This window comes from Enhydra lutris, unplaced genomic scaffold, assembly GCF_002288905.1.
Source record: "Enhydra lutris kenyoni isolate GAN:26980312 unplaced genomic scaffold, ASM228890v2 scaffoldscaffold2, whole genome shotgun sequence".
Classification (NCBI taxonomy): domain Eukaryota; kingdom Metazoa; phylum Chordata; class Mammalia; order Carnivora; family Mustelidae; genus Enhydra; species Enhydra lutris.
The window spans coordinates 32,084,218-32,109,178 of NW_019154086.1; the positions used below are offsets into that span (position 1 = coordinate 32,084,218).

Here is a 24,961-nt window from a genome sequence, read left to right on the forward strand (position 1 = left end):
TATATATATATATATATATATATATATATATATATATGGGATACCAGGTCTGGCGTGGTCTTTGAAAACTGTGTACACCAGCCCCATTGCCCAGGTTCTTTCCCACCCAGGGCTAAGACCACTTTGCCCTCACTCTGCTCCTCATTCAAACCCACCTATCCTTGATGTCTCAGCACAAACACTGTTTCCTTAGAATAGCCCTCTCTGACCCCCAGCCTAGTCTAAATGAGTTGTTCCAATATTGTTCTTTGGAGAATTTTTACTGTTCTTTTTTCCCTCCAGAGCATTTATCACATTCACTTCCTTTGTGTATTATTCTTTATTTTCTCCTCCACTAAACAAAATAACACTTATTTCATTTACTACTGCGTATGCAGTGTTTATATCGTAGGAACTCAGTAAATGCATGTTGAAAAATGATCTTTTGAAAATTCTTACAAGTCTATGTCTATACTATATTAAACCCCTTTATCCTTATTTTTTTACTGCTCAGAAAAACAAATTTTTGTAAGCGCTATTAGTTCACTCTAAATTTTGTATGTCTGGATACTTTGGATTTTATTTTTTTAGCTTTGACAACCTTCTTCCCAGCTAATCCCTACACTTGTAAAAATGAACCAGAAAATAAGGAACTGTCTGTAAATTATTGAACAAAGGAATATACGGATTATAAATACTAGAAATAGACCACAACTTGGTTTTTGCTATTGGTTTTCCTTTCTATCCATGTTAGTGTTGTAGGGTTATCAACTGAGAGTGACTGTCATTTGTATTTGAATACAGCTTATGCCTCTAGATTCAGGGTCCAGTAATTTCCCACATGGACTTGCTCTTTCCAAGTGAATCAACATATTATTTGTAAGAATAGCTAACTTTACTCAATGTACCATAAGGAATATTTATTGAATAAAAAATAACTGAATAAACTTATCTAACCATGATGAAAAGCCTGCAGTCTAATTATAATTATCCTAATTTTATGGATGAGAAAGTAGACTCAGAAAGTCAAATAGCCTGACCAAGTTGATACAGCCAGTCGGGATTCAACCCTGGATTCAAGGCCACGTCACTGCCAGTCTATCCCACACTGCCTTTCCGGATGTGCCACTTTCGTCCACACCTCCATGCCTTTGCCCACACTATGACTCCTCTAGGTGTCCTCCACTCCATATATCTAGGCTCATCAAGTCTAGATCAAGTCTTACCTCTTCTTTCCTCAGTGATTCCAAGTACTACTTATCCTGCACTTTACCTTGGATTGTTATTTTTTTATATTCCTATTTTCCTAATATCTCTTTTTAAGTGATAAGACTTTCACTGAATCTCCTTATAGTTTCAATACCTAGATCAACGCTGTGTACTTGGTAAATTGCCAAAATATTTGTTAATGACAGTGATGATGCTAGGTGTTTCCCTTGTAACAAATGAATAGGATAACAAATGAAATCAACCTTCTTCAAGCTTAATAGCTTTCTATATTGTTACAGCAACTACACCAATGAAAGGTAATCTGTAACATGTTTCAGAATTTATGCTCTATGAGTATAGTTTACATGAAAATGCCTTCCTCAAATGCTTACAGTCATACTTATAGACTGCAGTATTGAGTTTCCCTTAAAACTAGAATTATGTTCTAAAATTAGCTTCCAAATTCATGATATATCCCCTAACTTAAATTAGCTACTTTCTATTTAGTGAGTCCTCATTGGGCAGCAGTTAATGAAACAAAATGCTCCCTAATTTTCCCATGTCAGACACATGATTATGAAATCAACTTAGAATAAATCCCCAGTGGGATTCCATCCTAGGAAAGTCAGGCTTGGCTAGGAGTTGCTAAAGGTCACTTCTTGCAAGAGCTTCAAAGAGTCTGAAGCAGTTGATATATACTCTGTGGTGGTACCATATATCTTGCACTAACATATCTGACATCATCAAACATCTTAGTAAATACATATCACTCTCCCAGGAGTGTTCTTATGAGGCTGATGGGTGGTGGCTAGGCCAGAAGGTCTCAGTTCACAACTGCCAGCTGGAGAGTAGTAAGATTGATAACTTGCATGCAGACAATCTTAGGCTTGTCCTTCTTTCCTCGGGGAGAAAACATGTAAACAGACTCATTTTAGTGGAGTTTAATAATAAAATTTCCTAAAATTTTCTATGCCCTAAATCTGGTTGCTGTTATATATTTTGCAGAATCGTAAAGTAATTGGTCGCACATGGAATGGTACCTGCAGGGGATCACGGCTTGCCTGCCTTGTTTGTCTCTGCACAGCTTTTGATAAATCTCTGCTTGGTAGAGCCAAATGTTTATTTATAACACATGGGCTTCCACTGACTCAGGGTGACCACAAAGTGACTCTGTATCATGCCAGAAATCAACTAACTACATTAGCATCATAAAAAAATAGAGAGATATGTATGTATTTGATTTAAAATTCATATAAATTCCAAAATTACTTTCACTTCTGCAAATTATGCTAGCTTCTATGAAACTATCCCAGATTTATTTCTGACCGAATTGATGTTGACTACTCTGTATTACTGTTTGGACATCTAAATCATATTTGGAGACTGTCAAGGGTGCATGGTGGGAAACAGTTGAGCTCTGCCTAATGAACTTTCCCTTGGAGGGTTTGTGATGTATAAGTGTTTAGTTGGAGGGTGCATTCTTTCTAGTGGCAACCACTAATAAAAGTTTCAGTATAGTCATTTAAAGGTAAGCTCAATTTTAAATTAGTCTCATTATTTTCAATTACATTATGTCTATTTTGGGAGTAGTATTGGCTAAATTCCTGGAAATATTAGAAACAGTATTGAAATTAATACAAAAATATGAGTAATGTTACTATCATAACTTTTTTCTGTAATGATAAGCAATCAGTCACCTGATCAGAAATAATACCAATTTGGGGAGTATTTGTAAGAGTCGCTGCTCATCTGTCTGTTCAATCAGGGGACCACGGAAGTGAGTGCCCATGTCACTATCAAGGTACATCTCCTTCACAATTAATATGATGGTTTTATCACTGAGTGAAGTATTACTATTCCTGAATTACAAATGCAGAAACTGAAATATAAAAGAAAAAACAAAATTTGCCCCAGATCATATAACTGACAGATAGATGGTAGACCTGAAATTGATCCCAGGTTACCTAGCTGAGGAATCTGTCCCGTTACCTTATGGGCTGTTAGGCTGAGCTGATCTGGTCCTGTGATAGTAAAGCTAATGTGCTTATGGCAGCATGTTCTCGGGTTCTCGGAACAATGCTCATAAAGTTTTGGTTCCTAGAGAACACACTATTTTTATTTGCATCTGCAAAGTACAAGGATATATCTATTGCTTTTGTTATTTACTTGCCTAGCTACCATTAAACATACGCACATAGGCCATGAAATAACTATAAGAAGTACAGTTTCCCTTTCAGCGCAAATTCACTGTGCTATGTAAGGTGATTTGCTGTGGTCAGAGGTCCTATGGCCTTCTGCAGTCTTCTTCTGTTGGAATAAGAGATATATGCAATTTTTCAAATATATTTCTCCCTCCCTGTCTTTCATTCCTTAGTAAGCTAAATTAGATTTGGTTGAATCATAAAAAAAGGGCTTGGCCACTAAGCATGCAGGAGGTTGAAAGAAGTAAAGAATATCATAAGCACAAAGAATGGGAGTCAGAGTCATGAACGAGAAAAAACTTAAAACAGAATGTCAGCTTCCTCCAGGGAGCACCAGACCACCCCAAATGATGCTGTCCAAGGGATTGTGGTTCACTCCAGAAGGTCCTGTGCATTGGCCAACTCCAGAAAGGAACCATTTACACCATGGCCTGTGAGAATGACATCCCCTGGACTCATACAGTAGAGAAAGCCTGTGTGGCTACAAGCAGTGACCCCGCAGATAAGGCCTAGAGTTGATCTGAAAGGATGAGGTTCGCAGGGCAACCAGAACTCTTGGACAGATGCAGTTCTTGGCAGCAAATGAATGCCAAAGGCATGTTTCCAGCATAGTCCATTCAAATGGACAAAGAAAATCCATGAATAGGGCCAACCTCCAGATGGAAGGACACTAGCAGCAGTTAAGCAAGATTCAAAGTCAGCTTCCATTTCATTGAGGAGATGAGATGGATCCCAGCAGTGGGGAGAAAGTGAAGACCCATGCTTACTGCCCATGTTTCTCCATCTTTGATCATCCCAACCTAGAGACTTTTCCAGCCCAGTAGCATGAGTGGTCACAGAGCATTCTGGTTAACCACCAGGTCTGCCTTCCTTGGTTCTGAAAGCAAAGCCCACCATCGGAGATTGTTGCTCTTCATAGGTGGGCCAGGGCTGGCCTAGGCAAGGGCAAGTTCTGTGGTATTTGTACCAGGAGCACTATGGCCGTTTCAGGCTCCTCGTAAGTGAAATCAGAAACAGCACATTTGCCACTTCTTGCCCTTTTGCCACCCAAATCCTAGGAAAGACCCTCCATCATTTATCCCACTTGTTCTTTTTCTTCTGCTTCTTTCAAATCAGAAGACCAGCCCAGCATTCAACAATAATGAAATGTTTCCTTACAGAATTTTTCATACAGAACAGTACCAGATGCTGTATGGTTGCTTAGGTGATTGTGAATTCATGAATGTGAAAAGTCCTCTCTTGGGGGACACAAGCCCAATTTCATTTGATAAAGATGCTATCACACAATATATAGATAGGTTTTAAATATCTCAACTGTTTTCAAATACCTCTCATCTTGACTTTCTGATTCTCAGAACAACATACAGGGCTTTCAGTGAAAAAAAAAAATTGACTATAGAGGCCTTGCTGGTGTAGAAACATTTAATTTCAAAATTAAGCCATTATGATCTAAATGCATGGGAAAATTGAATTGTGAGCTTTGCCATGCTTTCAAGGGTGTTTGAATCTCAAGATGTAAAGAAAAGAATAGTTTCTGAGCTGGTTCCTTTGCAAGTCCTGTATTATAAGAAAGAAAACTACAGCTCTGGGATTTTAGCAGATTTCCCACACAAGGCAAACATTTAACATGCCAGAGTTTCTGAGGGCCATGGGCCACTCCTGCAGTCTCTGCTGGGTGCATGCTGATTGTCTTCTCACCTCGAAGTTTATGCTACCCCACAGACCACTGAAAACTAGCCAATTGAGGCAGGGATAATTCAACTCTATTCACTCCCACTTTCGTTCTTCAATAGATCTTTCTGTCTTCCTCTATGGAACAAAATATACAACCACCTGTTCCACATTTATAACCAGAAGGTTGAGTTTCTGGAAGTTGAATAATATTGCTAGTCTATTTTCTTATAACTTTTTCTCTAGGCAGCAATATGAAAATGAAGGTAGAAATAATTTACCAGAAAAAGTAAAAAAAATGACTCTCATTAATGTTAATTATGATGATTAATGTTATCATCCCTGGGTTTTAGGTTACCTAAGAATCAAACAAGTTGCACTTAAAATACAACTTGAAGGAAACAATAGAGGAAACTAAGGTTTTCAAAGATATATTGACCTCTGCCATGTGTAACATTGATTTATAAAAAAATAATTTTATGATTATGACTTTTGCTTCTACTGTAAGCTTTCTAGTTTTCAAAGCTAACTTGACAGAGGCAGTTTATCTCCTTGATTTATTTCTTTGACTGCTATGCTTCCAGTTCAGATGGTTCCCACTGGGGAACAGTAATATCTTGAGCAGGGATTTCATGGGTCAATCACGTGTGTGTCCTTCAAGAGAGGTGTGAGCATGAATGGGAAGCTACCACATAACTCCTCAAATTTTACTGTAAAGACCAAAACTGCAATCAAAACCAAAAATTGACTAACAATGAATCTCTAAATACTGTGTAAATGAAAGTGATACACAATTTATAATAGGATTTACATAATTTAAAATGCCTAGGTGTAAATTAAATCCCTCTTTGACTTCAACTGTTATTAATTGCTGCTTAATCTAAACATAACAAATTACTTAATATCTTTGAGACTCAGCTTCTTTCTCTAAACTGGAAGTATCCATATTGAAGGATTGTTGTGAACGAACACAGTAAGTGAGAATACACACATAAAGCTCTTAGAACAGTGTCCTATGCTTCCTGCTGCCTTCTCTCTCTCCCTCTGCCCCTCCCCACCCCACTCATGCGCTCACTTGCTCTGACCTCTCCCCTAAATAAATAAATAAATAATCTTTAAAAATATATAAAAACAGTGTCCAACATATAAAAACCAACTTATTAATGTTAGCTATTTTTTCCTTATTCTGCTGCAAGAAAGTCTTTCTCTCACTTACTTTGCTCTGCATGCAGCAAATGTCAAACCTTCTCTCAGAGCTTCCTAGTGGCATTCTTGCCACATTTCTGTGCTTCAGAGCTTCAAAATAGCATTAGCATCAAAAGCCTCACTTGCTCCTGTCTGGAACACTAGAACTTTGGAGGATTTCAGAGAGACCCTAGTGGATGACTTCAAGCACTGTTGCTAGATCTTCCTTCCTGCCAGATCTTCTTCTGTCGTGTCTCCAGAGAGATTTATGTCAGTTACATAGAATTTTACTTCAGCCTGAACTTCAGTATTAGCTCTGTATTAAGTTCTTTTTAAATAAACGATTAGACAAAAATTTCAGGACACTTAAGAGACCTAGAGATTCCAGGGGTGCTTATTTATCCCCTTTAATCCAAACAGCACTATGGCAATGTTGAAACACTCCACTTGGCCGAGAAATCCTCTTTTTATATTCAATAGTACTAGTTGTAATAGTGATCATGATAATGGTAACAACCATTACTAAGAACTTGCTCTGTGCCAAGTGCACTTCCATCAGAGAACTTCGTGTGACTTAACTCCTTTTGTGCTCATATTAACCAGGGTGACCAGTACCTCTTGGTTTTTCCAGGACTTTCCTAGTTTTAGCATGGGAAGTCTCACATCCCAGCAGCCACCTCAGTTCCCAGCAAGCCAGGATGGTTGATCACCCTAAACAGCCCTTAAAATTATGTGTTCTTATTCCCAATCAAGTCACAGAGAGGTATGTAACTTTCCCAAGGACATAAAGCTCATAAGTAGGAATGTCTAGCTCAGAATCTGTGTTCCTAACCCCCACATTGGAGAAGGACTGGACTTTGGATGTTGGGTCAAAGCAATTGACCCTCGAATGGCTTGTGAGAGGGGCTTTTCCTCCCTGTGTCAGGGCGGAAAGATTGATTGTATGTGAGCATGCAAGATTCTCCATCACCTGAAAGTTAATGGGCAAGTCTCATTCTGTTCTTTAATAGTGACATGAAATAATAAGCTGGTATAATTTCTAAACAGTTTTCACATAAGAAATTTATAAGCAGGGGCGCCTGGGTGGCTCAGTGGGTTAAAGCCTCTGCCTTCAGCTCAGGGGGGATCAAGCCCCGCATGGGGCTCTCTGCTCAGCAGGGAGCCTGCTTCCCCCACTCCCTGCCTCTCTGTCTACTTGTGATCTCTCTCTCTCTGTCAAATAAATAAATAAAATCTTAAAAAAAAAAAGAAAGAAATTTACAAGCATATGTGCACCAGAGACATTAACTACATTCCACTGTGTGTAGTTGGATTTCAGCCCTCATGTGCCAGCAAGTGTCCAATATCCTTCCCTAAGCTGACTCTCTACCCTCTATCCTTTGCTGTGTGACTCTTAATAAGAATTTCTGACTTTCTATTAGGACATGATTTCTTTCTCCACCTGAGTCTTCTTATTCAGCATACTTTTATTCTCTATCATTACTTTTCATTTATTGTGATATTACAAAATTGCACAGTATAATTCATACTTGCAGAGAAGATATGTGATCATTTTGTCCAGAACTCATAAGGAGTAACTAACCACTGGCTGGTGAGGGGAGAAATTAACTGAGTCTCGTTTAAATTTAATTCCATGCGATCATTTGAATAGAGCATTTAGGAAACTATTTCTCATTTTGTTGAACATGTTCTTTGTCTTACCCCCTCCCATGGTTATCTCCCTAAGGTGGCATGCTCTTTCTATGTGATGGCAAGAAAGCAGTGGGCCTGGAAGTGGAGGGTGGAGAAATAGTGTCTTCTTGCCTAGAGAATAGTGTCCTTTGTTTGCCTGATCACCCTCTCCCAACTTGAGGTTAAAGTGGTGTAATATCATGTAAGAACTTTGCAGAGACAGGCCCATAGCTCTACCTGGTCACTCTGACCCCATCTCAGCACCCACTGGTGCTGTGGCCTGTCCAAGTTCTGCCTTGGACAATGGTCCCTGCGGTCCACCATGTGGAGCTTTCCACCCCCACATGTATTGTAGTGATTTCTCTGAAAAGCTGTCCAATAAAAGTCGCAGCTCCTTCTTCCTCCTGTCCACTCAATAAGAGAGGCAAGGGTGGTCCATGAGAGTTGAACCTCAGACATTCTTTGTTTAGCTCCATGAGCTATGCTTGTAACTAAGTTGGCTGCCCTATATCGGTGTTGAGTGCTACCTGGGAATGGATCTCCTTGGTAAAGATCACCATTGCCCCAGTGTTACCATAACTTATCTAATATATTCCCTCTTGAACAGGCTGAAGCACAAAGATGGGAAAGTCAGGACCTGCATCTGAAGGCTTCACACTTGTCTCTCTCCTTCTCTCCACAATCTCCCCTACCCAAACTGAAAAGCCCTCTCTTCTACTTCTTCTATGTTATGTTTTCCCTCCAACCATACAACTGACCTAGCTGCCACTTGCTCCATTACCACCAATCTATAATGCAAGTCTTCCAGGCTCAGGGGTTGATGGACTAAAGGGAGAAAAATAAATTTTAATATCCTTCATCAAGACAGAAGTTTTGCTAGCAAGGCTTTTGTCATGCTACCTAATCCAGTTTTGGCAACTGAATTCTATTTTACTTTATCTTTCTCTTTGTTACTCCTGTCATCATCTGATGTCTACCCTACCACCACTGTCACACCCATCTGACTGATACGTATATGGAGGTTCACGTGAATTAGGACAAATGCTGTGAACTCAGGAAGCCATAAAAGAAAAATATTTTTAAAACTACAAATATTGGCTCCATTGCATGGTAATTTAGTGAGATATTATTAAAATCATCTTACTTAATCAATATCCACTTTTTCATTGTATATGATCTTTTTTCTTTTTAAATTATATAGGTATACACAAATATAAACCCATGACGAGACAGTTATAATAATAGAAGTGTATGGAATAAAAAATGTATGCTCCCCATGTCCAATCCCACTTCTCAATCCAGAATAATCGCTATCAATGATTGAGCTATAGTCTTACAGATCTTTCTTCCATGCATTTATATAAATATATATGTTCATATATGAAAATATAATTTTGACTTTTTTTTCTAAAACCAGGGTCAAAGAAATAGGACTTTGTACAACTATGGTTTGTACATTTCTGAATGTGCAATTACCAAATTTCCCTTTGCTTCTCTGAATTTATTTGTATTAGTAAAGCAATCACTTGCAAAATAACTTTTTCATTTTTTGGATGATTCCAAATAAAAGCATCTGTCATGCTTATTTGGCAACCGACTAGAATTTTTGCTGTGAGCAGGAAAATGAACCTTGTACTTTGGCTCTGGATGTTGATGTCGCACACATGTGCATGTGATATGGCCAGTGGCCAGCCAGCTGCTGAGAAGAGACTATTTCTCCATCAATAATGTTGTAAGTAGAACTTAGCGAAAATAAGTCACAGTTTCTTTTCCCATCACTTTCCTGCCCTAGATTCTTCATCAACTGAGAAATTTGGTAATTTTTTCTTAAGCACACGTCAGTTCAACAACTCACACTTCTGAGCACCTGCTGCAGATCAAAGCCCTGGAAGTACCACAATGACTAAAGCAATGTCTACTCTTAAAGAATTATTTGATATAATTTCAAAGTCATTTCAGAAATTTATCTTTGTTTTTCAGTGTCTAATTTTTTATTTATATAGTAATATAATAAATATACTCTATATTATATGATGGTGGTGATGATTGTACAATAATATGAATGTACTTATTGCCATTGACCTATACACCTAAAAATAGCTAAAATGGTCCATTTCATTTTATATATATTTTACCACAATAAAAGAATCCTTACCCTCAAGGAACTTACAGTCTAGGAGAGAGAAAGATAATAAGCAAATAAAACTGTAAAATTTAAAAAGTACTTTCTGGATCAGCTTTTGGTTGGCCACCATTTTACAGATAAGAAGCCAGAGGACAGAGAGAAAGATGACAGGAAGCTACCCAATAAGATGCTGGTGGTCTAATTTCTGGGCCAATGATCTTTCCATTGAACTATACTTCCTCTTTTTTTTTTTTTTTTAAGATTTTATTTATTTGACAGACAGAGATCACAAGTAGGCGGAGAGGCAGGCAGAAAGAGGAGGAAGCAGGCTCCCCGCTGAGCAGAGAGCCCAATACGGGGCTCGATCTCAGGACCCTGGGATCATGACCTGAGCTGAAGGCAGAGGCTTAACCCACTGAGCCCCAGGTGCCCCCCATACTTCCATTTTGAGGTACTTCTATTACCTCTGTTTTATCTGAACCATTCAATAATATACTAGAAAGAGAAGGACTTTGGAACCTGGGTTCAAATTACAGCTCAATTGCTTCCTGGAAGTTTGATCTTGAAATTTCCTTCTCTAAAATGAGGATAACAAGATCTACTTCATAAAGGTTCAATTTGTTATGTTTATACCTATGTACAAAGTAAGGAATCAATGAAGATTATCTACGTTGCTGTTAAGTCCCTCAAAATGCCTTATCTGAATTTGTTGCATATATGTGTTATATTCAATGTATGAATCCTTTCAGTCTAGCAATTTCAGCAAATATATTCCTGTGTTTGAGTTTTTACAAATCATTCTAGAAATATAGTTTGGATATGGAGACAAATAGCTCAACTAAAATACCTGGGAAACAAGCCAGATACATTTATTTGATCCTTATTTAGCTGGAAGAGATGTTCCAAAGTGTGAGCTCAGTAAAGAATTCAAAACAAGAGCTAGCTTATTCTTTTTTCTGAAAAATAAAGCTAACTCTTTGATATTTCTACTAGCCATATATATAAACAGTCAAAGCTGTATTCTCTATTTATTCTTAAGAGGCATTTATCTCTAAATAAAAAGTATATAATGGCATAGATTATGTATAAGAACCACCCTGGGTGGGATGCGTTATAAGTATCTCATCTCCCAAGAAGAATGATGTGTTTCTCAGATCCAATATAGAGATTTAGAAAAAAGTCATACTTGTCAGCTGCTAGCAAGCATCATGGGGCCTTAAAATTACCACCACAATCCTCCTTCATGTGATTCCACAGCTTTGTCCACCTCAAGAAATTCTAAGCATAGCCATTTTGATAATTCCTATAGGGTTTAGAACCTCTTCTACTTAGCACACTGAAGATAAAAGAGACCAATTATTGCCATTTTACACAGGCTTGTAAAGAACTTTTCTTTATAAATTTGCCACATATATATACACAATGGAATACTATGCAGCCATCAAAAGAAATGAAATCTTGCCATTTGCGACGACGTGGATGGAACTAGAGGGTATCACGCTTAGCGAAATAAGTCAATCAGAGAAAGACAACTATCATATGATCTCCCTGATATGAGGAAGTGGAGATGCAACATGGGGGGCTAAGCAGGTAGGAGAAGAATAAATGAAACAAGATGAGATTGGGAGGGAGACAAACCATAAGTGACTCTTAATCTCACAAAACAAACGGAGGGTTGCGGGGGGGGGGGGGGGGGGGGAGGGGGGGGGGGGTTATGGACATTGGGGAGGGTATGTGCTATGGTGAGTGCTGTGAAGTGTGTAAACCTGGCGATTCACAGACCTGCACCCCTGGGGATAAAAATATATTATATGTTTATAAAAAATAAAAATAAATAAATTTTTTAAAAATGTAAAAAAAAATATAAAAAAAATTTTGCCACCATTCTTTAGATTTATGAAGACTTGTCCTACTCCCAGGTTAAAAAATGACATTGGCTATATAGAAATTAAAGCCTTAGGTTACATTTCTAGAGCTGGACAACTTATATGGTCTTGTTAAAGATACTGACAATTTATCTTGGATTCTTCATCTTGTCCCTACAAAAATTACATATAGCTCAGCTAGGGAGGCAGATTCCAGTCTTTAGACAGTGTGGCTTTCAAAGAGGTAGTATCTCTTTATGAACAAAGTATAGGTTTGGCATTTTAATAAACTTGGGTCCAAATCATAGTTCCACATCTTATTACTTGATTAAGTCACTTAACTTTCTGACCCTTTAATATCTTAAGTGAAAAGAGATCCTCATAGATACTTACAAGGATTGAATGGTTGATTGAATTATATAAAACATCTAACAAAGTGGTACGAGAGTAAATACTAATATTAGTTGTTTCACACATTGACTTACTCTAATATTTCAAGCAATTCACATGCACTCGTACACATATGAATTAAAATCTAATTTTTATTTTTGGTTATAGTTTTGTTTGACTTAGAATTTCTACTAGACTTTTAAAATATTACTAGAAAATTATAACTTTTTTTTGAAATTTCAGGATGTTATTTAGGACCATTTCTAATTTTATGTTTTCCAAAATGTTAATTGGTATACTTTTTAGATTTTTTTTTTAGCACTTTACAACCATGAATAAAATAAGTATTTATTTAGCAAGATCATAACATAAGATACTGGCATCTGGAAAACAGCTAAAATACAAGTGCCTGAACTAAGGTAGAATGTTCACATTAGCAAATGTATCTCTCATATTAGATATGACATTGTGGATTGTTTAAAGTGAAATAAAATTTCAACATAGAAGTTAATATTGTATTATTACTGGTATAATTACTCATTATGTTCCTGCGGTTATCCTATGGTTTTATCTTTGTTCCAGAAGGAACAAATAGAGTGTAATAAATTATCATTGTTATGTTTTAAGGTAAGCCTTTCTATACCAGGTACTATAGTAGATGCTAAATATATAAAGATTTTTAAGAAAGAAAGACAGAAAGGAGGAAGGAAAGGAGAGAGAGTGATCTCTACCTTCTATAGTAGACAGATAAAAATACTAACAAAGTGAGAGCCAGGCTTCTCACTATTGAAGCAGGAATTTTCAGATAAGCAAGGAGAGGAGGAGAATGAGCCATATGGTAATGAAATGAAGTCATTGGTATGAACCCATATTTAGCTTAACACAGATGCAGATGGATATTTATGAAAATACTTAGAGACATATGTACATACCCAGATTAGTGTACACACATAATTTCCTTGTTTTGACAGCTGAGAGGGCCAAGGGGCAATGACACCCCAGTAGCAACAAATATCCTAGTACCCAGATCTCAGTTTCTAATACTTTTCTCCAATAAAAAGAACTCCTTAGAGAAACAGCTGATTCTATGACAGGGGAGAAAACAATCATGATGAGTCTGGAGCATCTTTTAGTCCCAGAAAGTAGGTAAGTGCTCAAAAACAAAACAAAGCCAAACCACACACAATGTTGGGGGCACACCAAATGAACACAGAAGGCAATTGAAAGAGTTCCAAATAGCCAAGGCTGAAACAATTAGAGCAACAAACAAAATAAAATAGTACTGAAATGCAAAATAAATATCCATGAGTGTGTACTAATAGAATAATTATTAAATCATTTTGAATGAAATAACTGAAGGAGGAAGAGATAAATTTGTCCAGAATCCTACATAATTTATGTAGCTCTTCTCCCCACAAGGAGGTGGAGGTGACTCCCCATTCCTTAAGTGTGCTCTACACATAATGACTTCCTTTCAAAGAGTATAATGTGGAAAGTGGAAAAAAGAAGAGTAACTTTAAAGTAGAGAAACCTGGTAAAACCTACCTCAGCCAGGCGATTAAGGTCAACATCAATATTTATTAAGTTATGCTGATCAAATGGTACTCTTGACATGTTATGATGAAAATAGCACTTTATATCTGTGGTCTTCCTCTGTAAAACTCAAAATCTCAGTCTAATCCTAAGAGAAAAACAGGCAAATGCTATCTGAGGGATATCCCACAAAATACATACTAAAAGTACTCCTCAAAACAGTCAATGTCATCAAAAACAAAGAAAGTCTGAGAAATTGCCACAGCCAGGAAGAGCCTGAAGATGGCATAATGAATAAATGTCACCTAGTATCTTAAATGGGATCCTGAAACAGAAAAAGGACACTAAGAATAAACTAAGGAAATCTGAATAAACTATGGACTCATATTCATAACAGTATATCAAAATAGGTTCATGAGCATGGACTATATTTCCATTTGTTTGTGTCATCTTCAGTTTCTTTCATCAGTGTTTTACAGTTTTCAGAGTGCAGGTCTTTCACTTCTTCAGTTAAGTTTATTCCTAGGTACTATATTTTTTTGGGAACAATTATAAATGGTGTTACTTTTTAAATTTTCCTTTCTGTGATTTCATTGTTAGTGTATAGAAACGCTTCTGATTTCTATGTACTAATTTTGTATTCTGCCACTTCACTGAATTTATACATTACTTCTGGTAGTTTTTTTTTGGTGGAATCCTTAGGATTTTCTCTATGTAGTATCATGTCATCTGCAAATAGTGAAATCCCCTTAACATTTCTTATAAGGCTGATTCAGTGGTGATAAATGCCTTTATTTTTTTGTTTGTCTGGGAAACTCTTTATTTCACCTTTAAACCTGAATGTTAACTTTGCCAGGTAGAGTATTCTTGGTGTAGGTTTTTTACTTTAAGCACTTTCAATATATCAGGCCACTTCTTTCTGACTTGCAAGGTTTCTGCTGAAAAATCATCTTACAGTCTTACAGGTTTTCCCTTGAGGTGACTTCTTGTTTCTCTCTTGCTGCTTTTATGATCCTTTTTTATCTTTAAGCTTTAACATTTTAATTATTATGTGCTGTGGTGTAGACCTCCTTGAGTTCCTCTCATTTGGAACTCTGTGCTTCTTGGACTTAAATATCTATTTCCCTCCCTAAGTTAAGGAAGTTTTCAGTTATTATTTCTTGACATAAGTTTCCTACACTGCTCTCTCAATTCTTCTTCAGCAACCCCCTACAATGCAAATGTTTGTTGGCTTGACACTGTCCAAGAGATCCCTTAATCTTCATTTCTAAAAATCCTTTTCTCTTTTTACTGTTCAGCTTGTATGCTAGTACTCTGTCTTCCAGATTGCTGGTACATTCTTCTGCATCTTCTAATCTACTGTTGATTCTCTCTGGTGTGTTTTTTGTTTCAGTTATTGTATTCATCCATTCTGATTGGTTCTTTTTAATATTTTCTATCTTTTTATTGAAGGTGTCACTTGAGTTCTTCCATTCTTTTCTCCGGCCCAGTTAGTATTTTTGAGATCATTGCTTTAAGTTCTTTATCAAGCGTATTGCTTATCAGTGAGTTCAGGGTTTTCTTATATTGCCATCTTGAGCTGGAACCTATTCTTGTATTTTGTATCATACCTTTAAATCTACCCATGTGTGTGATGTATATATTTTGGATATTTCAACTTATAACACATTATATTATACAATTATTGATGTTAATGTTAACTTCAGTATTTATAAAGACCATAACAAATCCTTTGATTTTTATAAAGATAGGCTGTTGTCTAGCAAAAGAAAGAAATAATCAGATATGGTATATGCAAAGCATTCTATATTTAGCAAAGCATGTCCTCCAACATGTACTCTAAAAATAAATAACCTTTTGGACAATAATTGTATAAGCAAAAAATATCATAATGACCCAGATACACTAACCTTACCACCTGGAATTACCTTAAACTTCATGCTTTATATGATTTTTTTTCTGTATGTTCCATATGCTTAAAATGCTTTTCTCCTCCCAACTTTTTCTAAGTTCAAGATCATGGTTATCTTTCAAAGTGACCTCAAATATTTCCTCTTCCATGAAGATTCCCCTTGTTCTCCAAATAAAATAGCTACTCATTTCTCTGAGCAGTCAGAATTTTGTGTCCCTCCATTACCCCCATGGACTTAAAACAATTTATGTTTTGCTTATAGATGTCTTTCCCATTTGGCTGTAAGCTTCTTAAGAGCAGGGTCAACATCCTGACCCTTCTGGCTGTCCCTGTAGTGTTTGACATTCATTCATTCATTCAACAACCATTTACTGCATGCCTACCATTCAATACCACAGAGTGAACATGAGGGAGAAAATTGCAGAGAAAAACAAGTGTTAATGTTGTGGGAATTTTTTCCAAGTTAGGAAAGCTCTGAAAAAAGTGAGGAAAAAATATTGCTACAGATCAGGTTATAGAAAGCATTAACAGAAGATATCTCAGAACCAGCTTATTTTTATAGCCAGCATATTTGCTTCTAAGTTAAAGACCTCTATCTTCTACTGCTTTGCCTCTTTTGTGTGATCTGGGACCCCTGTAGTTTATGTATAGAAAACTGGTAGACTCCAGGTCAGTAAAATATATCTAATCAATTTTAATTTGCAGAAGAAAACATGAATGAGCAGTGAGAATATTTAGGGAAAGGGAAAATACAAAAACTTTTTTCATGGTAGAGGCCTGAAGTCCAACTTGTGACTGTCAAGCTACTGCATAGGTTTTTAGGAAAGAACTTGTTCCCTTTTGAACCCTTCTATTAAGGCAAAACATACTGCTTGCTGTCTCAGCATATACATCACAGCTAGCTTTATTTCAAATACCATTTTTATGTGTGCTTTTGTGGACTACTTGGTTTCTTGTTTCTCTAGTAGTGATTAATTTAAATCCAATTTTCCAGAATATCTGTACCAAAAAAGTATTTTTTTTAAATATTTTATTTATTTATTTGACAGACAGAGATCACAAGTAGGCAGAGAGGCAGGCAGAGAGAGAGAGAAGAGGAAGCAGGCTCCCTGCAGAGCAGACAGTCCGATGTGGGGCTCAATCCCAGGACCCTGGGATCATGACCCAAGCCGAAGGCAGAGGCTTTAACCCACTGAGCCACCCAGGCGCCCCCCAAAAAAGTATTTTTAGCTACCATATCAAATAATTTCTGATAGGGCAATTTTAAGCCAAAACTATGCTCAATTCTATACATTGAGCTCTTTCTTTCTCAATGGAGGGCCTCTTGGTCTTTTCCACTGAAACTTCAGTCACTTTTTATATCTCATAATTCATTCACCCACAGAATACAGAAATGGTTTCTGATTTTATACAAGGATATTGAATGCTCAACCCAATTTTTTTAATTCCCCAAAACAATTAACTTCACAAAAATATCCTCTTACACACCAGTGTTTCAGAATGACAGAAAGGTGTTAATTGTTAAGATTTCTGTATATATTTCTAAATTGACAGGTGACTTTATTTTATTTCTAATGCCTTGTCCTCTTCCTTAATATGTCATTGGTCACTCTTCCTTAGTTTTTCTAAGCTCTTCCTGAAAAGCCTGTTATTCCTCACATCTCAGTCCTTATAGTGCACAGATAGGCCTACCCAATTCTCTAGGGACCCCAAGCACCCTCTTAGGTGGGGACTGACTGCTACTTAATTAGGGTCCCCATCAACTTTATTAATAAACTGTAATCCATATTTCCATTTTTAAAAGTAGTACATACTAAAATCCATTAATTCTCAAAATATTTCATTTAAAATATCAGCTTAATTCTGAAAGAATAAATACCTCATGCATTATCAATATGACAGATCTAAAAATTCCCAGTATGCTAGAGCCTAAAGCATCTTAATGTGACATCAGCTCAGCTGAGTTCAAATCCTGGCTCTGCCACAGTTTTTCTGCATCCCTGAGCATCACTCATCTGTCCAAGGCATTCATAGTGGTTCACTAAGTGATCCACTAATGCGGTAAGTTTCCTCAGCTATAAAATAGAAATAATAACACCCATCCTGTAGGGTGTAAAAATTAAATGGCTCCTCCTAGTTGTGGCTTCTTGCCACTTCTGCTCCATGCCACCACCACCACCACCCTCCCTGGCTCCTTATCCCTAAAAAATGATCTCATTAATTTTCCCTACTGAACTTCTTCAACATATAAGATAAACTTTCAAACCACACCAGGCTAGTTCACAGGAAGCCACACCACTGGCAGAGTTATTCTGGAGTCTATCTTTGTGGCCCCTACACAACCAAGAGAACAATGTTACTGGCTCATGGCATACTATCCACTCCCCAGAAAATGCCTGGGTTTCCTCTCTGCATTTGCTTATCCTTCCCACATTATCATTTCAAAGTGCCTAATCAGATAGTAATAACACTCTTCTCCCTTTTTATTGGTGACAGGTTTTCTTTCTTCCAGGTGAGTTGTTTGGAGATTTCTGATGCTTTATTAATGAGAACAAGGGAAAGTTGGATAGAAAAAATATAACTTGTTGAAGACCTCTTTAGTTAAATCTACATTCCATGAAATGGAACCTGATTACGTGGTTGTTCGGAGTTACTCGCTTGCAGACTGAAACTGAAGAAAGTATTTCTAAAGGTGTTTCTATATTGAAGTATAAAGTACAACTCTAGAAGAATCTATGTGTAATGCTATGTTTATTCATTTCTAGATTCTGTCAGAAGTTGTGTAGCAAAGTTGTTCTTCACCTGCTCCCTGAAGGGTCATTACTGCCTCTACAGTAAATCCAGTTTTATACTCATCAGCCAAGAACCTCAGCCATGGATCCAGATCATGTTTCTCTTTCAGCAGGTGTGTATATATATGTTTGTCATGGCTCCTTAGTGAGTTAGGGGGTATCAGTTTATAACCATTTTTACCGAATTATCCTTTGATTAGAGTTCATAAATAAATAACAGCAATGCATACACATTTCACTAATAATTTTTAACATGAGTTTTTTATATTTTAGGGCAGTTTCTTTATGAAAGAATTTGGATTGGTATTAAGGAGGCCAAACCTAGTAATATCTTGAATGTTCTTAGCTTTAAAAAAGAAGAGAATGTTCTTCTCTTTAAAAAAAAAAAAATATATATTATATATATATATATATATATATCCATATATATATTTTTTTGTTGTTGTTGTTGTTAAATGACAACATAAACAGCTTATTTGGAGGAATAACTTTCCTTATGTAGTGTTTGTCTTTATTTCTCTACAGCCTTCTGATCTCCAATTAATTTTAGTGTCAACATATCCTTTTTGACATCATTAAGATACTGGAATTTTTTTTTTCCCATAGAATTTATGTATATAGGTAAAGTTACATAAAGAGAAACTTCCAATTAATGAATAACTTGATGCAAAGCTTTTAGCATCAGAGGAGATCCTTGAATATTTGGAAATACTTATCTTGAAAGTTAACTTTCACATAAAAGTTGAATATAGATTATAAAACATTAGTAGTAGAAGGAGTATCAGCCATCATTTTTACAGATAAGAAAATTAAATGAAGACTACAGGCCACCTGCCCCCTTTTCAGTGGTCTTTTCTTAGTAGCACGTGTGTTAAAAAATGAAATGGGGGGTTTCAGGCAGAAACAGAGAGAGTTGAGGCAGAAAAACAGAATACGAATGTTGTAAAACAGGTAAAAATTAGGTCAAGTGATAGTATAGTTTGTTTCTATTAATAAAATATTTCTATAAGAACCCCTAACAACCAATTGCATTCCTTATAAAGAAAAGGTAAGCTTATTAAAAAAGATGAATTTTAATGTTGAATAGATCATAATCATAAAATGGAACTATAGTAATTAAGAAAGAAAAGAGACTGCTTAGACATGCCTTAGGAAAACCATCTTTTCCTATAGGAAGAACACTTAACAAGAACACTTAAAACACTTAATAATAAGAACACTTAATAATATCTCATAGAGAACAACTTACATTTTGATGTGAATCAAATTGTATGTGAGTATAAAAACCAGAATTGGTTTTGTTTTTCCTTTTCTTGAAATGACCTTATTTTTCTTCTGCTTTGCTTATGTTTTTCAAATAGTTTCCATTAGTGAGTTTGTATTTGGTTTCATCATTAGCTTTGTTCTTTACTTGTCAGTTTTCTGAAAATAAACCAAATAACTTGATTTACTTTTGTCCCTTCAGTCTTATTTTAGTGACTAAGTCTGATGCTTTGTTTTTCTCTTTAACAAAATCATCCGAAAGCATCTGTTTATGATGCTTTTCTTCTTTGTTCATTTTACAGTGTTCCTTTCTTTTTCTACAACCTTGATATTGTGCAGCCTGGGAGAATCCTGACTTTGGGGTCAAGAAAAATCAAATCTTTGACTTGGTCATTACAAACCCAGTACTAGCCTTATATGCTGGGTCAGACTCTTTGCCTTTCTTTGTCAAGTTAACACATTGTTAACACATTCACGGAATTCTTAAATTCACAGATTCCAGTCTAACTGGTCCTCTTTGGAATGGTGATTTGTTGAATCAGGTCCTGTTCTTCTTTAAGTGAAAAATCACATGCTGTGTAATTTTCTGATAATAATCAAGAATTTCCCAGATGTGTCCTCATTATCGGTGGTATAATCAATTTATCTGTTATGGCTCTTAGCCTTTTTTGATCTGTGGACCACTTACTTGGGGTCTAAGATCCTCCACATTTCCCCACTCAGCATAAGAAATAGTTTATCTTGATGATGATAATAATTAGATTTTTCTGGAAGAAAGTTACTAATTTTCATTTACTAAATAGATACTTTAGACACACAGACCACCTAAATTCTGATAAACTAATGCTTGGACAGTCATTAACACAAAAAATAAAATTTTGTAAGCCAGTATCATTATTTATCAGACCTCACACATAAAGGATAAAATGTATGGTATTATATGTACGTAAATTATATTTTATGACCTATATTATGTTCTATGTTTTTATAAAATCGTTCCTTCCAATTAAAATACTTCTCACTTTATAAATATCATGTCACAATGTTTAAATGACTATTAAATCCGTGATTGATTAGTAAATATATAAACGCAATTTAAATCTTCCTTTGAAAATTTTATTGTCGTTGACTTGAATGAAATATGTATAAATGTGATTTTTACATGAACAATCTTTTTATCCAAAACTAGAGTATTAGCTCTGGAAATAGTTACCTCTTATACATCTTAAGATTAAAAGTGTTTTTGTTGGGACGCCTGGGTGGCTCAGTTGGTTAAGCAGCTGCCTTCGGCTCAGGTCATGATCCCAGCATCCTGGGATCAAGTCCCACATCGGGCTCCTTGCTCAGCAGGGAGCCTGCTTCTCTCTCTGTCTCTGCCTGTGCTCTTTCTCTCTCTGACAAATAAATAAATAAAATCTTTTAAAAAAAAGTGTTTTTGTTTCCTCACCATCCATTTATACTATTCATATTTGAGTTGTTGCCTAGTGAACTCTTAGTTATTTAATTTCTAGCCTTCATCATCTACTCTGTATAAACAGACTTGATATTTGTACTCTAGTTTTAATTTTATACCATAATTCTGAGATCTTTGGACAAATAAATATGAATATTTATAATAACCATATTCCAATTAAGTAACCATGCCTGAGAAATGATTAAGGTAAACATTACATGACAAAGGTTAGGCATATTTATTTATTTATTTATTTATTTTCTTTTTTTAAGATTTTATCCATTTATTTGACAGAGAGAGATCACAAGTAGGCAGAGACTCAGGCAGAGAGAGAGAGAGAGAGGAGGAAGCAGGCTCCCCGCTGATCAGAGAGCCCGATGCAGGACTTGATCCCAGGACCCTGAGATCATGACCTGAGCTGAAGGCAGAGGCTTAACCCACTGAGTCACCCAGGTGCCCAGGTTAGGCATATTTAGAGATCAATATCAACTGGCTTGAAATCCTAATTTTACTTTTCTAATAAAAAATGAAAAGCCTAGGGGTTCCTGAGTGGCTCAGTCACTTAAGCGTCTGTCATGATCCCAGGGTCCTGGGATCCAGCCCCACATCAGACTTCCTGCTCAGTAGGAAGCCTGCTTCTCTCTCTCCCACTCCCCCTGCTTGTGTTCCCTCTCTTGCTATCAAATAAATAAATAAAATCTTAAAAAAAATGAAAAACCTAAAATATATATGTCTCATCTTAAAGATAGATTTTTTTTTTTTGCTATTTTCCTCAAATTTAAACCATGTTGAATTTCAACCCAAATAGTACGTTGTAGTTGATCAAACAATATTGTTAGGACAGGAGATAATGTTATGATTTTCTCATTAATGCCCTTTCAGAGTCTGTTTCCTGAGCCCCTGTCCATACAGAGTCATTCTGTACAATTCCTCAGAGCTCTGTGGGAGAAGACCCAGGCAGAAGGTGCTCACAGCTTTGAAACAGCCATGATGGAGTCCACATTTCCACAACAGAAGGTAAGTGTTTGTTTCCTTGGACATTCTAAACTAATATTCAAGATTATCTAGAAACAGTTTGCCTTTTTCTTAACAGTTCAATTTTTTTCTTCTTTACTGTGCCTTTTAGCATCATTATCAAAAAACACTAATTAAGTAATGATTTTCATGTGGTAATCATTGAAAGGACAGAGTGATATTGGTAGATAGGGTCATTGCCTGTTATGACTGTTAAATTAACGTTTGTTAAATGGAACACAGGGTGCCAGATGGTGAGTCCCAGTTCAACAAAATACCACAAGGGAAATTGAAATAGAGAAATTTATTACTCACTGGTCCTGGAGGAAGTACACAGCACACCTCTAGGGGCCACAGCGGGAGGTCAAATTAAGGTGCAGGCAGAGAGAGAGGCAGGGCCTGGGACAGATGCCTTGATTGCAGTTGTGGGTGGAGGGCTTTGGGAAGTTCCCAGGCAAAGGCCAGAGGAATCAATTCAAACTAAAAAGAGCAGTTTTCTGTAAGCCTTGCCAGAGTCCATCTAAAGGGCACACCAGGAGAAGGCCCTCGGAACCAGAGGAAACTATTGATCACAAGAGCCATTAGAAGTGTCCTACCACGAGTGTGTGTTTGCTTGTGACTATGCAGGCTGCCATCTAGGCCATGAGTGGGCACGAAGGGATTAGTGTCAGTTTAAGTGCCCTGCAGCCCACTTGGCCAAACAAAATGGATTCCGAGGCACCAATACTATGGAGTAGCTTGATCAGATTCTCAACACTGCTGTTTGAGGCTCACGGACTGACATAACACAGCCCACTCAGAGACACACAAAAACTACACAAACGATATGGAATAGAAAGCGTTTTTACAGAAGCAGATCATGGACTCTAGGATCAAAAGAGAAAGAGCATCAGGAAATTGGGTTCCAGTTCTTTGGTGCCTTTCATTTCTTCCCTCCCACACTTCTCTTCATCCCCTCGTCCTCTACAATTGCCACAAAGTTAAAAAAAAAAAAAAGAGAGAGAGAGAGAGAAAATAAGGTGGGCAGAAGAGAGGGAGCATGATCAGGGTGAGAAAGAGCTCTATTGAGACAGGCAAGTACGACTTGAGACGTAGTGTTTTAAGAGTATGGACACAGGGGCAACGCTCTCAGGACACAAGTGAGACCTCTTGAGCAGACGGCCAAACTGGAAAAGGACCAGAATATGGAATTGCACCCATTCACCCATTCACTCAAAGAGTGAAACTGGAAGTGTATCTACACTGACGTGAGCAGGTTTGCATGAGAAAAGTCATAGGCCTGGGTATGGACAAAACAATCAAGTAAACCTGGCTGGAGATAGGAAGGCTGCTTAGGAAGCTATTACTAGACTCAGGTAGGAGATGAAGGTCTGAACTGAAGTTGGAAGTTGTAGGGAGAGGATGGATTCAAGAGCTATTAAAGAAAGTAGAACCCACAGGATTCGGTTCTTGATAAAGAAAATGGAAGAACCAAGGATAACTCCAGGTGCATCATAGGGCTGCGTGGATGAGGGCATGCTTCTGAGAAACAGACCACAAAGGGAGCGGAGGTGGAGGAAGAAGGCATTCTCATTTATGTATTTGGAGTCTGAATTATCTTGTAGTTAACCAGATGGTGATGGTGGCTGAAATGCCTGTGTGGACTTCAGGAAGAAAGCCATTATTGGAGACATGGATTTAGAAGTCATAAGGTAACACTTGATATCACGGCAATTATCGGATCACTCAGGGAGAATATGACAATGAGAATAGAGAATGGTTATTGGTATCTCCTTAGTAAATATAACGAGCTGCTGTAAGCCCATCACATATTCAAAGATTCTGATTACCCTTAATTTGCCTTCAAGAAAGCCCAATAATAGGTATGGGATGCTTACTGGGCAAATCAGAGGTTCTGAGAGTATATGATCATGGTCTTTGTCCTTGTTTTATTATTAGAAGGGGAACAAGCACACCAATATTAAATAAATTCAAAGTACAGACAAGTAGCAGATTAATCAAAACCTGTTATATTGTGAAACGACTCAATACCTAAGTGTGAAAGGATTGTAAGAAGAATGACAAATGGGTGTGATTAATCAGAAGTTTATTTAGAATGGTCCAACTATTGCAGAAATTTATTTAATGTGTCCAACTATTGCATCACTATTTTTTGGCTTTGGTTTAAGAATTAGACTTGCCGTAGTAAGAATAAAGGAAATGCCATAATCGGATCAATGTAAAGTAGAATGGATTTTTTTTTGCATATTTCATTCAAATTTTAAACTGTTGCATCACGACTAAAGACAATGCCTCAACTTCTTATAAATTTTTCATGTGAACTGTATTTTAACTGCAGGCAACTAGTAAATTAACACTTGGCAGGCTGCTTCAAGTCCTGAGAGATTTTTTTCTTAAATTGGCAAACCAGTTTTGTGCATGCTCACAAATATGCTTCTTCGTATTTCTTCCATTTTATATCAATAAACTTTCCTCTAGGGAAAAATTAACTGCAAATCAAAATGGTTTTGAAATCTTTAGTTTTGTAATTTTATTTATTCATAGATAATAAAAAGAAAACCCTCTGATATCTGGAATGTACATTATGTAGCAAAGTTATCTCTCCAGGTATTTCTCAATTAAATTGATTTTCTTCTTCTTCTTCTTTTTTTTTTTTAATGAAGTGTTCTGCCCACTGAATTCAGAATAGCTGTGAGAA

General features: G+C 36.7%; 1 protein-coding gene across 2 annotated transcripts in view; it reads left to right on the forward strand.

The window, feature by feature from the left end:
- Positions 1 to 24,961, forward strand: part of LOC111150388 (ventricular zone expressed PH domain containing 1) — a 233,042-nt gene that overhangs the window by 153,528 nt on the left and 54,553 nt on the right. Inside the window, exons 9-10 of one of the 2 annotated variants that reach the window (XM_022507816.1) lie at positions 18,507 to 18,646; positions 22,132 to 22,266. In XM_022507816.1, the coding sequence (XP_022363524.1) occupies positions 18,507 to 18,646; positions 22,132 to 22,266 (275 nt within the window). The remainder of the gene's footprint in view (positions 1 to 18,506; positions 18,647 to 22,131; positions 22,267 to 24,961) is intronic. The other variant, XM_022507820.1, reaches the window with a different exon arrangement.